Genomic DNA, 18,456 nt, shown 5'->3' on the forward strand with positions numbered 1-18,456 from the left:
TGCAAATTTTAGGGGGAAAATTGGAATTTTAAGGAGAAAAATCCCAATTTTAGGGGAAAAAATTCCAATTTTAGGGAAAAAAACTCCTATTTTTAAGGGAAAAAATCCCAATTTTTAGGGAAAAATCCTATTTTTAGGGGAAAAATGCGCCAGTTTTAGGGGAGAAATCCGAATTTTAGGGGAAAAAAATACCAATGTTAGGGGAAAAAATCCTATTTTTAGGGAGAAAAATCCCAAATTTTAGGGGGAGAAATCTGAAGTTTATGGGGAAAAATTCCCATTTTTAGGGGGAAAAAAATCCCATTTTTAGGGGAAAACATCCAATTTTTAGGGGAAAAAATATCTATTTTAGGTGAAAAAATCCGAAATTTAGGGAGAAAAATCCTATTTTTAGGGGGAAAAGTCCCAATTTTTAGGAGAAAAATGCAAATTTTAGGGGAAAAAATCCTAATTTTAGGGGAAAAAAATCACGTTTTTAGGGAGAAAAATTCCAAATTTTAGGGGGAAAAATCCCAATTTTTAGTGGAAAAAATCCCATTTTTAGGGGAGAAATCTTGTTTTTAGGGGAAAAAAAATCACAATTTTAGGGAAAAAATCCTATTTCTAGGGTAAATATCTGAAATTTAAGGGGAAAAAATCCCAATTTTAGGGGAAAAAATCCCAAATTTAGGGGAAAAAAATCCCAATTTTTAGGGCAGAAAAATCCCAAATTCAGGGGAAAAAAATCCCAAATTTAAGGGAAAATCCCAAATTTAGGGGAGAAATCCCAAAATTTAGGGAAAAAACTCCCAATTTTTAGGGAAAAAAATCTGAAATTTAAGGAGAAAAATCCCAATTTTTAGGGGAAAAAAAATCCCAATTTTAGGGGAAAAAATCCCAATTTTAGGGGAAAAAATCCCAATTTTAGGGGAAAAAATCAAATTTTAGGGGAAAAATCCTGTTCTTAGGGGGAAAAATCCCAATTTTTAGGGGAAAAAAATCACAATTTTTAGGGAAAAAATCCTATTTTTAGGAAAAAAAATCCTATTTTTAGGGGGAAAAATCACAATTTTTAGGAGAAAAATGCAAACTTTAGGGGAAAAAATCCTATTTTTAGGGAGAAAAATTCCAAGTTTTAGGGGAAAAAATCCCATTTTTAGGGGAAAAAATCCCATTTTTAGGATAAAAAAGTACCAATTTTAGTGGAAAAATCCAAAATTTAAGGTGAAAAAGTCCAAAATTTTGGGGAAAAATCCCAGTTTTTAGGGGAAAAAATCCTATTTTTAGGGGGAAAAATCCGAAATTTAGGGAGAAAAATTCCAATTTTTAGGGGAAAAATCTGAAATTTAAGGGGAAAAAAAATCCCAATTTTAGGGGGAAAAAATTCCAAAATTTAGGGTCAAAAATCCCAGATTTAGGGAAAAAAATCCCATTTTTAAGGGGAGAAAAAAATCCCAATTTTAGGGAAGAAAAATCCCAAATTCTGGGGAAAAAAATCCCAATTTAGGGTCAAAATCCCAAAATTTAGGGTCAAAATCTCAGATTTAGGGGAAAAAAATCCCATTTTAGGGGAGAAAAAAATCCCAATTTTAGGGAAAAAATCCTATTTTTAGGGAAAAAAATCTGAAATTTAGGGAGAAAAATCCCAATTTTTAGGGGAAAAAAAATCCCATTTTTAGGGGGAAAAAAAATCACAATTTTAGGGCAGAAAAACCCCAAATTCAGGGAAAAAAAAAATCCCAAATTTAGGGTAAAAAATCCAAATTTTTAGGGAAAAAAATCCTATTTTTAGGGGAAATAATCCAAAATTTAGGGAGAAAAATCCCAATTTTTAGGGGAAAAAAATTCCCATTTTTAGGGAAAAAAAAATCACAATTTTAGGGAAAAAATCCCAATTTTTAGGGGAAAAATCTGAAATTTAAGGGGAAAAAAAATCCCAATTTTAGGGGGAAAAAATTCCAAAATTTAGGGTCAAAAATCCCAGATTTAGGGAAAAAAATCCCATTTTTAAGGGGAGAAAAAAATCCCAATTTTAGGGCAGAAAAATCCCAAATTCACGGGAAAAAAATCCCAAATTTAGAGGAAAAAAATCCCAATTTTTAGGGAAAAACCCCCTATTTTTAGAGGGAGAAATCCGAAATTTAGGGAGAAAAATCCCAATTTTTAGGGGAAAAAAATCCCAATTTTTAGGAGAAAAATGCAAATTTTAGGGGAAAAAATCGCAATTTTAGGGGAAAAAAATCACATTTTTTAGGGAAAAAATCCCAATTTTTAGGGCAAAAATCCCATTTTTAGGGGAAAAAAAATCCCATTTTTAGGGTAAAAATCCCAATTTTTAGGGGAAAAATCGTGTTTTTAGGGGCAAAAAATATGTATTTTAGGTGAAAAATCCAAAAATTTTGAGAAAAAATCACATTTTTAGGGGAAAAAAAATCCCATTTTTAGGGGGAGAAATCGGCAATTTAAGGGTAAAAAAAATCCCATTTTTAGGGGAAAAATCTGAAATTTAAGGGGAAAAAAATCCCAATTTTAGGGGGAAAAAATTCCAAAATTTAGGGTCAAAATCCCAGATTTAGGGGAAAAATCCCAATTTTAGGGGAGAAAAAAAATCCCAATTTTAGGGAAAAAAAATCCCAAATTCAGGGGAAAAAAATCCCAAATTTAGGGTAAAAAAATCCCAATTTTTAGGGGAAAAAAATCCCATTTTTAGGGGAAAAATCTGAAATTTAAGGGGAAAAAAATCCCAAATTTAGGGTAAAATATCCCAATTTTTAGGGAAAAAAATCCTATTTTTAGGGGAAAAAAGATCCGAAATTTAGGGAGAAAAATCCCAATTTTTAGGGGAAAAAAATCCCAAATTTAGGGGGAGAAATCTGCAATTTAAGGGGAAAAAAATCCCAATTTTAGGGGGAAAAAATCCCAATTTTAGGGCAGAAAAATCCCACATTTTCTTGAGGGAAAAATCCACATTTTTAGGGCCAAAATCCCTCATTTTAAGGCCCCAAATGTCCATTTTTAGGGGAAAATCCCAAATTTAGAGAAAAAATCCGAAATTTTGGGGGAAAATCCCAATTTTAGAGGAAAAAACCCCAAAATTTTGGGTCAAAATCCCAATTTTAGGGGAGAAAAATCCCAAATTTCCTGAAGCAAAATCCACATTTTTTGGGCCAAAATTCCTCAGTTTAAGGGAGGAAAATTCCCAAATTTTTCCCTAAAAATTCCTAAATTTTTCCCTAAAAATTCTCAAATTTTTTCCTAAAATTTCCCAAATTTTTCTCAAAAAATTCCCAAAATTCCCCTAAAAATTCCCAAAATTTCTCCTAAAAATTCCCAAAAATTTCCCAAAAAATTCCCAAATTTTCCCCTAGAAATTCCCAAAATTTTCCCCAAAAAATTCCCAAATTTTCCCTAAAAATTCCCAAAATTTTCCCCTAAAAATTCCCAAAATTTCCCCTCAAAATTCCCAAAATTTCCCCTCAAAATTCCCAATTTTTTTCCCAAAAATTCCCAAAATTTTCCCTAAAAATTCCCAAAATTTTCCCCTAAAAATTCTGAAATTTTCCCCTAAAAATTCCCAAAATTTCCCCTCAAAATTCCCAATTTTTTTCCCAAAAATTCCCAAACTTTTCCCTAAAAATTCCCTAAATTTCCCTAAAAATTCCCAAAATTTCCCTAAAAATTCCCAAATTTTTCCTCTAAATTCCCAAATTTTCCCCCTCAAAATTCCCAAATTTTCCAGGAATTTCCCTTAAAAATTCCCCAATTTTTTCTCTAAAAATCCCAATTTTTCCCTAAAAAAATCCCAAATTTTTCCCAAAAATTCCCAATTTTTTCCCTCATCTTTCCCTTTCCCCTTGGATTCCTGGTTTGGAATTCCCGTGGATTTTTTGGGAATTCCCTTGAAATTTTCAGGAATTCCCTGGGATTTTCTGGGAATTTCCCTAAAATTTCCCCTAAAAATTCCCAAACTTTTCCCTATAAATTCCCTAAATTTCCCCAAAAATTCCCAATTTTTCTCTAAAAAATCCCAAATTTCTCCCTAAAAATTCCCAAATTTTCCCTAAAAATTCCCCAAATTTCTCCCTAAAAATTCCCAAAATTTCCCCTCAAAATTCCCAATTTTTTTCCCAAAAATTCCCAAACTTTTCCCTAAAAATTCCCAAAATTTCCCTAAAAATTCCCAAATTTCTCCCTAAAAATTCCCAAAATTCCCCCTAATAATTCCCAAATTTTCTGGGAATTTCCCCTCAAAATTCCACAATTTTCCCCTCAAAATTCCCAAATTTTCCCCTCAAAAATCCCAAATTTTCCCTAAAAAATCCCAATTTTTCACCAAAAATTCCGAATTTCTTCTTACCTTTCCCTTTTTTCTCCTTCCCAGCAGATTCCTGGTTTGGAATTCCCGAGGATTTTCTGGGAATTCCCAAGAAATTTCCCCTAAAAATTCCCAAATTTTCCTCTAAAAATTCCCAGATTTTCCAGGAATTTCCCCTAAAATTTCCCTAAAAATTCCCAAATTTTTCCTCAAAATTCCCAAATTTTCCCCCTCAAAATTCCCAAATTTTCCAGGAATTTCCCTTAAAAATTCCCCAATTTTTTCTCTAAAAATCCCAATTTTTCCCTAAAAAAATCCCAAATTTTTCCCAAAAATTCCCAATTTTTTCCCTCACCTTTCCCTTTCCTCTTGGATTCCTGGTTTGGAATTCCCTGGGATTTTCCGGGAATTCCCTTGAAATTTTCAGGAATTTCCTGGGATTTTCTGGGAATTTCCCTAAAATTTCCCCTAAAAATTCCCAATTTTCCCCTCAAAATTCCCAAATTTTCCCCTAAAAATTCCCAAATTTCCCCTAAAAATTCCCAAATTTCCCCTCAAAATTCCCAAAATTTCCCCTAAAAATTCCCAAATTTTCCCCTAAAAATTCCCAAAAATTTCCCTAAAAATTCCCAGATTTTCCGAGAATTTCCCCTAAAATTTCCCTAAAAATTCCCAAATTTCTCCGTAAAAATTCCCAAATTTTCCCCTAAAATTCCCAAAATTTTCTCCTAAAAATTCCCAAAATTTCCCCTAAAAATTCCCAAATTTTCCCTAATAATTCCCAAAAATTTTCCCTAAAAATTCCCCAATTTTCCCTCAAAATTCCCAAATTTTTCCCCTAAAAATTCCCAAAATTTTCCCTAAAAATTCCTGATTTTCCCCTCAAAATTCCCAAATTTTTCCCTAAAAATTCCCAGATTTTCTGGGAATTTCCCCTAAAATTTCCCCTAAAAATTCCCAAATTTTCCCTAAAAATTCCCAATTTTTTTCCCTAATAATTCCCAAATTTTCCCTAAAAATTCCAAATTTTCCCCTCATAATTCCCAAAATTTCGCTAAAAATTCCCAAATTTTCCGGGAATTTCCCCTAAAATTTCCCCTAAAAATTCCCAAAATTTTCCCTTAAAAATTCCCTAATTTTTCCCTAAAAATGTCCAGATTTTCCAGGAATTTCCCCTCAAAAATCCCAAATTTTCCCTAAAAAGTCCTAAATTTCTCCTTCAAAATCCCCAGTTTTTTTCCCTAAAAAAAATCCCAATTTTTTACCAAAAATTCCCAATTTTTTTCCCTCACCTTTCCCTTTCCCCTTGGATTCCTGGTTCGGAATTCCCAAATTCCCAATTTTTTGCCCAAAAATTCCCAAACTTTTCCCTAAAAATCTCCAAATTTTCCCTTAAAAATTCCCAAATTTTTCCCTAAAAATGTCCAGATTTTCCAGGAATTTCCCCTAAAATTTCCCCTAAAAATTCCCAAATTTTCCCTAAAATTCCCAAATTTTCACTAAAAATTCCCAAATTTCCCCTCAAAATTCCCAAATTTTTCTCTAAAAAATCCCAAAATTCCCCTAAAAAGTCCCAAACTTTTCCCTAATAATTCCCAAACTTTCCCTAAAAATTCCCAATTTTCCCCTAAAAATCCCAAAATTTCCCCTAAAAATTCCCCAATTTTTTTCCCTTTCCTCTTGGATTCCCTGTTTGGAATTCCCATGGATTTTCCAGGAATTCCCTGGAAATTTCCCCTCAAAATTCCCAAAATTCCCCCTAAAAATTCCCCAATTTTCTGGGAATTTCACCTAAAATTTCCCCCAAAACCTCCCAAATTTTTTCCCTCACCTTTCCCTTTCCCCTTGCATTCCCGGTTCGGCATTCCCTGGGATTTTCCGGGAATTCTGCTGCGGATCAGCGCCGCGATCCTCTCGGTCTCTTCCCTCCTGGTGCAATAAACGAGGATGGAATTCATGGAGCCAAAATGTTTCCCTTCCAGCAGCGACAGCAGAGCCTGAGCCCCGAAAAAAAATGGGAAAAATCCGGATGAGAATTCCCAAAAAAATAAAAAAATTTGGGAAAGGAGGAAATTCGGGTGGGAATTGAGCCAAAATTCTGGATTTTTGGTGCGAAAATTCACGATTTTAGTGGAAAAATTCACATTTTTTGGGCCAAAATTCCAGATTTTTAGTGCAAAAATTCACTTTTTTTTGGGGCAAAATTGCAGATTTTTAGTGCAAAAATTCATATTTTTAGTGCAAAATTTCATAATTTTAGGGCAAAAATTCAGATTTTTAGCAAAAAATTCCAGATTTTTGGTGCAAAATTTCATATTTTTAGTGCAAATTTCCAGATTTTTAGTGCAAAATTTCACATTTTTAGTGCAAAAATTCATATTTTTAGTGCAAAAATTCATATTTTTAGTGCCAAACTCCCAATTTTTAGTGCAAAATTCCAGATTTTTGGTGCAAAAATTTCACATTTTTAGTGCAAAAATTTACATTTTTTGGGCCAAAATTCATATTTTTAGTTCAAAAATTCATATTTTTAGTGCAAAAATTCACATTTTTAGTGCAAAATTTCAGATTTTTGGTGCAAAAATTCACATTTTTGGTGCAAAAATTCACATTTTTAGTGTCCAAAATCCATATTTTTTGTGCAAAAATTCACATTTTTAGGGCAAAAATTCCACATTTTTTGGGCCAAAATTTCAGATTTTTAGTGCAAAAATTCACATTTTTAGTGCCAAATTTCATATTTTTAGTGCAAAAATTCATATTTTTAGTGCAAAATTCCAGATTTTTAGTGCAAAAATTCATATTTTTTTAGCAAAAAATTCCAGATTTTTAGTGCAAAAATTCCAGATTTTTGGTGCAAAAATTCACATTTTTAGTGCAAAATTTCACATTTTTACTGCAAAATTTCATATTTTTGGTGCAAAAATTCACATTTTTACTGCAAAATTTCACATTTTTACTGCAAAATTTCATATTTTTAGTGCAAAAATTCACATTTTTACTGCAAAATTTCACATTTTTAGTGCTAAATTCACATTTTTGGTGCAAAAATTCACATTTTTAGTACAAAATTCCAGATTTATAGTGCAAAATTCCATATTTTTAGTGCAAAATTTCACATTTTTAGTGCCAAATTCCAGATTTTTGGTGCAAAAATTCACCTTTTTTTGGCCAAAATTGCAGATTTTTAGTGCAAAATTCCATATTTTCAGGGCAAAATTCCATATTTTTAGTGCAAAAATTCACATTTTTAGTGACAAAATTCCATATTTTTAGTGCCAAATTCCAGATTTTTAGTGTAAAGATTCATATTTTTAGCGCAAAAATTCATATTTTTACTGCAAAATTCCATATTTTTAGAGCAAAATTCACATTTTTAGGGCAAAATTCCATATTTTTAGTGCAAATTTCCAGATTTTTAGTGCAAAAAGTCATATTTTTGGTGCAAAAATTCACATTTTTAGTGCCAAATTCCAGATTTTTAGTGCAAAAATTCACATTTTTAGTGCAAAATTTCAGATTTTTAGTGCAAAATTTCACATTTTTAGTGCAAAAATTCACATTTTTGGTGCAAAAATTCACATTTTTAGTGCAAAATTCCATATTTTTAGTGCAAAAATTCACATTTTTAGTGCAAAAATTCACATTTTTAGTGCAAAATTCCATATTTTTAGTGCCAAATTTCATATTTTTAGTGCAAAATTCCGGATTTTTGGTACAAAAATTCACATTTTTAGTGCAAAAATTCATATTTTTAGTGCAAAATTTCACATTTTTAGTGCAAAAATTCATATTTTTAGTGTAAAAATTCACAATTTTAGTGCAAAAATTCACATTTTTACTGCAAAATTCCACATTTTTAGTGCAAAATTCCAGATTTTTGGTGCAAAAATTCACATTTTTAGGGCAAAATTTCACATTTTTAGTGCAAAATTCTAGATTTTTAGTGGAAAAATTCATATTTTTTGGGCCAAAATTCCAGATTTTTAGTGCAAAATTTCACATTTTTAGTGCCAAAATTCATATTTTTAGTGCAAAAATTCCACATTTTTTGGGCCAAAATCCATATTTTTAGTGCCCAAATCCCACATTCTCAAATCCCACATTTTCAGGTCCAAATCCCAGATTTTAAGCACCCAAATCCCACATTTTTAGCATCCAAATCCCAGAGTTTTTTTAGTGCCAAATTCCTGATTTTTAGTGTCAAAATCCCACATTTATTGCCAAAAATCCCACATTTTTAGTACCCAAATCCCACATTTTCAGGTCCAAATTCCATATCTTTAGTGCCAAAATCCCACATTTTTAAAGTGTCAAATCCCCCTTTTTCAGCCTCAAATTCCCACATTTTCAGTGACAAAATCCCAAATTTTTATGCCCAAATCTCACATTTTCAGTTCCCAAAATCCCTTATTTTTTGAGCCAAAATCCCACATTTTCAGCCCCAAATTCCCACATTTTTTGTGTCCAAATTCCATATTTTAAGATCCCAAATCCTACATTTTTTAGTGCCAAAATTCCACATTTTTACTGCTCAAATCCAACATTTTTTTAGGGTCAAATTCCCACATTTTCAGTGCCAAAATCCCAAATTTTTATGCCCAAATCCCACATTTTCAATGTCCAAATTCCCACATTTTCAGTGCCAAAATCCCACATTTTCTGCTCCCAAATCCCATATTTTTTTAATGTCAAATCCCAATTTTTCAGCCCCAAATCCCACATTTTCAATGTCCAAAATCCCACATTTTTACTTCCCAAATCCCACATTTTTTTTACTCAAATCCCATATTTTCAGTTCCCAAATCTCATATTTTTTGAGCCAAAATTCCACATTTTCAGCCCCAAATCCCACATTTTTTTAGTGCCAAATTCCTGATTTTCAGACCCAAATCCCACATTTTCAGTTCCCAAATCCCATATTTTTAGTGCCAAAATCCCACATTTTCAGGACCCAAATCCCACATTTTCCCGCTAAAATCCCACAATTTTAGCGCCAAAATCCAGATTTTTAGTGCCCAAATCCCACATCTTTTCATGCCAAATCCCATCTTTTCATTGCCCAAAATCCCACATTTTCAGTGCTCAAATCTCATCTTTTTAGTGCAAAAATCCCACATTTATATTGCCCAAATTCCACATTTCCAGCCCCAAATCCCATATTTTTATTGCCCAAATTCCCACATTTTTGGTGCCAAAATCCCACATTTTCAGCCCCAAATCCCACATTTTTTGGGCCCAAATTCCCCATTTTTCATTCCCAAATCCCACATTTTCAGGTCCAAATTCCATATCTTTAGTGCCAAAATCCCACATTTTTTCAGTGTCAAATCCCACATTTTTAGGGTCCAAATTCCATATTTTCAGTGCCAAAAATCCAACATTTTTAGTGACCAAGTTCTATATTTTCAGCCCCAAATCCCACATTTTCCGTGCCAAATTCCACCCTTTCCAGCCCCAAATTCTACATTTTTACTGCCAAAATTCCACATTTCCAGCCCCAAATCCCACAGTTTTTTTTACGGTGAAATTCCACATTTTCACACCCAAAATTCCACATTTTTACTTCCCAAATCCCACATTTTTTTAGTGTCAAATTCCCACATTTTCAGCCCCAAATCCCACATTTTTAGGGTCCAAATCCCAAATTTTCAGCCCCAAATTCTCACATTTTTGGTGCCAAAATCCCACATTTCCAGCCCCAAAATTCCTTATTTTTAGGGTCCAAATCCCACATTTTCAGTGCCAAAAATCCAATATTTTTAGTGCTCAAATCTCAAATTTTCAGCCCCAAATCCCACATTTTCCATATCGAAATCCCACATTTTTTTAGTGCCAAATTCCTCATTTTCAGCCCCAAATTCCCACATTTTCAGTGACAAAATCCCACATTTTCATGCCCAAATCCCACATTTTTTTTTACTCAGATCCCATATTTTCAGTTCCCAAATCTCATCTTTTTTGAGCCAAAATTCCACATTTTCAGCCCCAAATCCCACAATTTTAGTGCCAAATTCCTGATTTTCAGACCCAAATCCCACAATTTTTCAGACCCAAATCCCACATTTTCAGCCTCAAATTCCCACATTTTCAGTGCCAAAATCCCACATTTTTATTGCCCGAAATTCCACAATTTTCAGCCCCAAATCTCACATTTTTACTTCCCAAATCCAACATTTTTTCCCCAAATCCCATATTTTTAGTGTCCAAATTCCCCATTTTTATTGCCCAAATCTCACATTTTCCAGCCAAAATCCCACATGTTTTTAGTGTCAAATTCCCACATTTTCAGCCCCAAATTCCCACATTTTCAGGTCCCAAATCCCACATTGTTTTAGTACCAAATCCCACATTTTCAGCCCCAAATCCCACTTTTTTTCCCCCCAAATACTACATTTTTTAGTGGCAAATCCCACCGGTTGGAGTGCCAAAAATCCCACATTTGCAGTGCTCAAATCCCACATTTGCAGCGCCAAATTTCACACCTTTGCTGCCCAAATCCCACTTGGTTTTTAGGGTGAAATTCCAGATTTTCACACCCAAAATCCCACATTTTTACTGCCCAAATCCCACATTTTTTTAGTGTCAAATTCCTCATTTTCAGACCCAAATTCCCACATTTTTAGTGTCCAAATCCCACATTTTTACTGCCAAAATCCCACATTTTTTAGTGTCTAAATCCCTGATTTTTAGGCCCCAAATCCCACATTTCCAATCTCAAATCCCACATTTTTTTAGCACCAAATTCCCCATTTTCAGCCCCTAATTCCTCATTTTCAGCCCCAAATCCCACATTTTTCATGCCAAAATCCCATAATTTTAGTGCCAAAATCCCACATTTTCAGTTCCCAAATCCCACATTTTTAGTGCCAAATTCTCATATTTTCAGCCCCAAATTCCCACATTTTCAGTGACAAAATCCCACATTTTCATGCCCAAATCCCACATTTTTTTTACTCAAATCCCATATTTTCAGTTCCCAAATCTCATACTTTTTGAGCCAAAATTCCACATTTTCAGCCCCAAATCCCACAATTTTAGTGCCAAATTCCTGATTTTCAGCCCCAAATCCCACATTTTTATTGCCCCAAATCCCACATTTTTCAGCCCCAAATCTCACATTTTCAGTGCCCAAATCCCACATTTTCCATTCCCAAATCCCATATTTTTAGTGTCCAAATTCCCCATTTTTATTGCCCAAATCTCACATTTTCCAGCCAAAATCCCACGTTTTTAGTGTCAAATTCCCACATTTTCAGCCCCAAATTCCCACATTTTCAGTTCCCAAATCCCACATTTTTTTAGTACCAAATCCCACATTTTCAGCCCCAAATCCCACTTTTTTCCCCCCAAATACTACATTTTTTAGTGGCAAATCCCACCGGTTGGAGTGCCAAAAATCCCACATTTGCAGAGCTCAAATCCCACATTTGCAGCGCCAAATTTCACACCTTTGCTGCCCAAATCCCACTTGGTTTTTAGGGGGAAATTCCAGATTTTCACACCCAAAATTCCACATTTTTACTGCCAAAATCCCACATTTTTTAGTGTCTAAATCCCTGATTTTTAGGGTCCAAATCCCACATTTCCAATCTCAAATCCCACATTTTTTCAGCCCCAAATTCCTTATTTTTCGTGTCCAAACCCCACATTTTTCATGCCAAAATCCCATAATTTTAGTGCCAAATTCCCACATTTTCAGTTCCCAAATCCCACATTTTTAGTGCCAAAATCCCACATTTTTAGTGCCAAATTCTCATATTTTCAGCCCCAAATTCCCACATTTTCAGTGACAAAATCCCACATTTTCAGTGTCCAAATCCCACATTTTTAGTGCCAAAATCTCACCTTTTCTCACTCAAATCCCATATTTTCATTGCCCAAAATCCCATATTTCTTGAGCCAAAATCCCACATTTCCAGCCCCAAATCCCACATTTTTAGTGCCAAATTCCTGATTTTCAAACCCAAAATTCCACATTTTTCATGCCAAAATCCCACATTTTCAGTTCCCAAATCCCACCTTTTTAGTTCCCAAATCCCACATTTTTAGTGCCAAATTCTCATATTTTCAGCCCCAAATTCCCACATTTTCAGTGACAAAATCCCAAATTTTCATGCCCAAATCCCACATTTTTTTTACTCAAATCCCATATTTTCAGTTCCCAAATCTCATATTTTTTGAGCCAAAATTCCACATTTTCAGCCCCAAATCCCACATTTTTAGTGCCCAAAACTCACATTTTGAGTGTCCAAATCCCACATTTTTAGGATGCAAATCCCACATTTTTCAGGGCAAAATCCCACATTTTCAGTGCCCAAATTCCATATTTTCAGCCCCAAATCCCATCTTTTTACTGCCAAATTCCTACATTTTTTTTCCCCAAATCCCACATTTTTTGAGCCAAAATCCCACATTTCCAACCCCAAATCCCACAATGTTTTAGTGTCCAAATCCCATATATTTAGTACCCAAATCCCACATTTTTAATGCCCAAAACCCACATTTTTCAGCCCAAATTTCCCATTTTTCAGTTCCCAAATCACTCATTGTTTGCCCAAATCCCACATTCTTCAGTGCCAAAATCCCACATTTTTTAGTGCCAAATTCCTCATTTTTAGCACCAAATCCCACCTTTTTTTGCCAAAATCTCACATTTTTTTAGTGCCAAATCCCACAGTTTTTAGTCCCAAAATCCCATATTTTTAGCTCCCAAATCCCACATTTTTACATTCCAAATCCCACATTTTTATTGCCCAAATCCCACATTTTCAGACCCAAATATCCACATTTTTTTGCCCAAATACTACATTTTTTATTGCCAAAATCTCACATTTTTTTAGTGCCAAATTCCACAATTTTCATTCCCAAATCCCACATTTTTCAGTCCCAAAATCCCATATTTTTAGCTCCGAAATCCCACATTTTTACATTCCAAATCTCAAATTTTTAGTGCTCAAATCCCACATTTTCAGTTCTCAAATTCCCACCTTTTTTGTACCCATATCCCACATTTTTCTAGTTCCAAATTCCACATTTCCAGCCCTAAATCCCATGTTTTTAGTGCCAAATTCCCCATTTTTATTGCCCAAATCTCACATTTTCCATCCCCAAATCCCACATTTTTTAGTGCCTAAATCCCCCATTTTTCACTCCCAAATCCAACATTTTTCATGCCAAAATCTAACTTTTTTCAGCCCCAAATTCCCACATTTTTTTGCCCAAATCCCTTATTTTTAGTGCCCAAATTCCCCATTTTTATTGCCCAAATCTCACATTTTCCAGCCAAAATCCCACATGTTTTTAGTGTCAAATTCCCACATTTTCAGCCCCAAATTCCCACATTTTCAGTTCCCAAATCCCACATTGTTTTAGTGCCAAATTCCCACATTTTCAGCCCCAAATCCCACTTTTTTTCCCCCCAAATACTACATTTTTTAGTGGCAAATCCCACCGGTTGGAGTGCCAAAAATCCCACATTTGCAGAGCTCAAATCCCACATTTGCAGCGCCAAATTTCACACCTTTGCTGCCCAAATCCCACTTTGTTTTTAGGGTGAAATTCCAGATTTTCACACCCAAAATCCCACATTTTTACTGCCCAAATCCCACATTTTTTAGTGTCTAAATCCCTGATTTTTAGGGTCCAAATCCCACATTTCCAATCTCAAATCCCACATTTTTTTAGCACCAAATTCCTCATTTTCAGCCCCAAATTCCTTATTTTTAGTGTCCAAATCCCATATTTTTAGGGTCCAAATCCCAAATTTTCAGCCCCAAATTCTCACATTTTTAGTGCCAAAATCCCATATTTTTGGTGCCAAAATCCCACATTTCCAGCCCCAAAATTCCTTATTTTTAGGGTCCAAATCCCACATTTTCAGTGCCAAAAATCCAATATTTTTAGTGCTCAAATCTCAAATTTTCAGCCCCAAATTCCCACATTTTCAGTGCCAAAATCCCAAATTTTCATGCCCAAATCCCACATTTTTAGGGTCCAAATCCCACATTTTTCAGCCCAAATCCCACCATTTTTCATGTCCAAATCCCACATTTTTAGTGCCAAAATCCCACATTTTTTTCACTCAACTCCCATAATTTCATTGTCCAAAATCCCATATTTTTTGAGCCAAAATTCCACATTTTCAGCCCCAAATCCCACATTTTTAGTGCCAAATTCCTGATTTTCAGCCCCAAATCCCACATTTTTTTCCCAAATCCCACAATTTTTAGGATCCAAATCCCACATTTTCAGCCCCAAATCCCATCTTTTTCGTGCCCAAAACTCACGTTTTTAGTGCTCAAATCCCAAATTTTCAGTTCCCAAATCCCACATCTTTTATGCCAAAATCCCATATTTTTATTGCCCAAAAATCCCATATTTTTAGCCCCAAATCCCACATTTTTAGTGCCCAAATCCCCCATTTTTCAGCCCCAAATCCCACATTTTTAATCCACAAATCCCCCATTTCCAGCTCGAAATCCCAAATTTTTCATGGCAAAATCCCATAATTTTAGTGCCAAAATCCCACATTTTCAGTTCCCAAATTTCACATTTCTATTACCCAAATCCCACATTTTCCAGCCAAAATCCCACAATTTTACTGCCAAAATCCAGATTTTTAGTGCCCAAATCCCACTTTTTCAGCCCCAAATTCCCACATTTTCAGTGCCAAAATCCCAAATTTTCATGTCCAAATCCCACAGTTTCAGTTCCCAAATCCCATATTTTTAGGATCCAAATTCCACATTTCACTGCCCAAATCCCACATTTTTTCCCAAAATCCCACCTTTTTTTGCCAAAATCTCACATTTTTTTAGTGCCAAATTCCACATTTTCATTCCCAAATCCCACATATTTTTAGTCCCAAAATCCCGTATTTTTAGCTCCCAAATCCCACATTTTTACATTCCAAATCCCACATTTTTATTGCCCAAATCCCACATTTTTTTAATGTCAAATTCCCACATTTTCAGCCTCAAATTCTCACATTTTTAGTGCCAAAATCCCACATTTTCCAGCCAAAATCCCACAATTTTATTGCCAAAATCTAGATTTTTAGTGCTCAAATCCCACATTTTCTGCTCCCAAATCCCACATTTTTTTAGTGTCAAATCCCAATTTTTCAGCCCCAAATCCCTCATTTTCAATGTCCAAAATCCCACATTTTCATTGCCCAAAATCCCACATTTTACTGCCAAATTCCTACATTTTTTTCCCCCAAATCCCACATTTCCGCCCCGAAATCCCACAATTTTTTGGCCCAAATCCTCTATTTTCATTCCCAAATTTTTTCCCCCAAATCTCACCTCCTCCCTGTGGCTCTCCATGCTCACTGCCAGCCGCACATTCCCGCCAATTCCCGCCCAGCCAATCCCCACATTCCCGCTTTTTGCCCCAATTCCCACTTGCTCAGCCACACTTGGCGGGGCAAATCCCATGTTTTGGAGTGCCAAAAATCCCACTTTTGCAGAGCTCAAATCCCACAGTTTTTTAGTGTCAAATTCCCCAATTTTAGCACCCAAATCCCACATTTTTTAGTACCAAAATCCTCATTTTCAGCCCCAAATCCCACATTATTTTGAACCCCAAATCCCACATTTTCTGTTCCCAAATCCCACATTTTTAGCATCCAAATCCCAGAGTTTTTTAGTACCAAATTCCTGATTTTTAGTGTCAAAATCCCACATTTATTGCCAAAAATCCCACATTTTTAGTACCCAAATCCCACATTTTCAGCTCAAAATCCCACATTTTTAGTGCCCAAAACTCACATTTTGAGTGTCCAAATCCCACATTTTTAGGATGCAAATCCCACATTTTCCAGCCCCAAATCCCCAATTTTCAGAGCCCAAATTTCATATTTTCAGCCCCAAATGCCATATATTTACTTCCCAAATCCCACATTTTTTAGTGCCAAATCCCACATTTTCAGCCCCAAATCCCACATTTTTTGAGCCAAAATCACACATTTCCAGCCCCAAATCCCACAATGTTTTAGTGTCCAAATCCCATATATTTAGTATCCAAATCCCACATTTTTAATGCCCAAAACCCACATTTTTCAGCCCAAATTTCCCATTTTTCAGTGCCCAAATCCCACATTTTTAGTGCTCAAATCCCAGAGTTTTTTAGTGCCAAATTCCTGATTTTTAGCGTCAAAATCCCACATTTATTGCCAAAAATCCCACATTTTTAGGATCCAAATCCCACCTTTTTAATGCCAAAATCTCACATTTTTTTAGTGCCAAATTCCACCATTTTCATTCCCATATCCCACATATTTTTAGTGCCAAAATACCATATTTTTAGCTCCCAAATCCCACATTTTTATTGCCCAAATCCCACATTTCTATTGCCCAAATCCCACATTTTTCAGCCCCAAATCCCACAATTTTAGTGCCAAATTCCTGATTTTCAGACCCAAATCCCACACCTTTTAATGCCAAAATCCCATCTTTCCATTGCCCAAAATCCACATTTTTACTGCCAAATTCCTACATTTTTTTTCCCCAAATCCCACATTTCCACCCCGAAATCCCACACTTTTTTTGGCCCAAATCCTCTATTTTCATTCCCAAATTTTTTCCCCCAAATCTCACCTCCTCCCTGTGGCTCTCCATGCTCACTGCCAGCCGCACATTCCCGCCAATTCCCGCCCAGCCAATCCCCACATTCCCGCTTTTTTCCGGAATTCCCAGTTTTTCCGCCACATCCCGCGCTGTGCTCGCCGTCGCCGTGGCTGTGAGACCCAGGAAGCAGGAAACGCCCAGCTGGGAACGGAGAACCTGCAATTTGGGAAAAATTTGGGAAAATTTGGGAGGTTTAGGGTCCAAATCCCAGATTTTTTGGGTGAAAATCCCACATTTTCAGCCCCAAATTCCATATTTTTCGTGCTTAAATCCCAAATTTTTAGTCCCGAATCCCACATTTTTAGTGCCACATCCCACAGTTTCAAATCCCACATTTTCAGTTCCCAAATCCCATATTTTCAGTGCCCAAAATTCGTATTTTCCTTGCTCAAATCCCACATTTTCAGCCCCAGGAAGCAGGAAACGCCCAGCTGGGAACGGAGAACCTGCAATTTGGGAAAAATTTGGGAAAAATTTGGGAGAAAATTTGGGAATTTTGGGATGGGAAGGGTTAAATCCCAGAGTTTTAGTTCCCAAATCCCACATTTTCAGCCCCAAATTCCACATTTTTCGTGCTTAAATCCCACATTTTTAGCCCCAAATCCCACATTTTTTAGAGCCAAATCCCACAGTTTCAAATCCCACATTTTCAGCTCCAAATTCCACATTTTCAGTCCCAAATCCCACATTTTCAGTGCCAAAATGCCATATTTTTAGTGCCCAAAATTCACATTTTTCTTGCCAAAATCCCACATTTTCAGCCCCAAATCCCACATTTTCAGCCCCAGGAAGCAGGAAACGCCCAGCTGGGAACGCAGAACCTGCAATTTGGGAAACATTTGGGAAAAATTTGGGAATTTTGGGACGGGAAGGGTTAAATCCCAGAGTTTTAGGGTTAAATTCCATATTTTCAGTCCCAAATTCCATATTTTCAGTACCGAAAATCCACATTACTGCCAAAATCCCATATTTTTAGTGCCCAAATCTCACATTTCCAATCCCAAATCCCACATTTTCAAATCCACATTTTCATTGCCCAAATCCCACATTTTTTCTTCTCAAATCCCACATTTTTGAGTGAAAAATTCCACATTTTGTAGATCCAAATTCCTCATTTTTACTACTCAAATCTCACACTTTTTGTCCCAAATCCCATAATTTCAGTGCCCAAAATCCTCATTTTCACTCCTGAATTCCACATTTTTAGTGCCAAAATCCCATACTTTTAGCACCACAAACCCCACATTATTTTATTTCCCAAATCCCACATTTTTAGGGTCAAATTCTTCATTTTTGGGGCCAAAATCCCAAACTTTTCATGTTCAAATCCCATGTTTTTAGTGCCCAAAAGTCACATTTTATTCCCCAAATCCCACATTTTTAGTTCCCAAATTCCACATTTTTAGTGCCAAAATCCCATAATTTTAGTGCCCAAATTCCCACATTTTCAGCCCCAAATCCCATATTTTGAGCACCCAAATCCTATATTTTTAGTTCTCAAATTTCACATTTTTATTGCCCAAATCCCAT

General features: G+C 35.3%; 1 protein-coding gene across 1 annotated transcript in view; it reads right to left on the bottom strand.

The window, feature by feature from the left end:
• Positions 1-18,456, bottom strand: part of RECQL4 (RecQ like helicase 4) — an 89,407-nt gene that overhangs the window by 18,444 nt on the left and 52,507 nt on the right. The window contains exons 5-6 of the mRNA XM_085049870.1: positions 16,897-17,082; positions 5,587-5,608 (exon numbers count right to left, since the gene is read on the bottom strand). Coding sequence (XP_084905996.1) covers positions 5,587-5,608; positions 16,897-17,082 — 208 coding nt within the window. The remainder of the gene's footprint in view (positions 1-5,586; positions 5,609-16,896; positions 17,083-18,456) is intronic.

Source organism: Lichenostomus cassidix, chromosome 2, assembly GCF_008360975.1.
Source record: "Lichenostomus cassidix isolate B80296 chromosome 2, HeHo_3.0, whole genome shotgun sequence".
NCBI lineage: Eukaryota > Metazoa > Chordata > Aves > Passeriformes > Meliphagidae > Lichenostomus > Lichenostomus cassidix.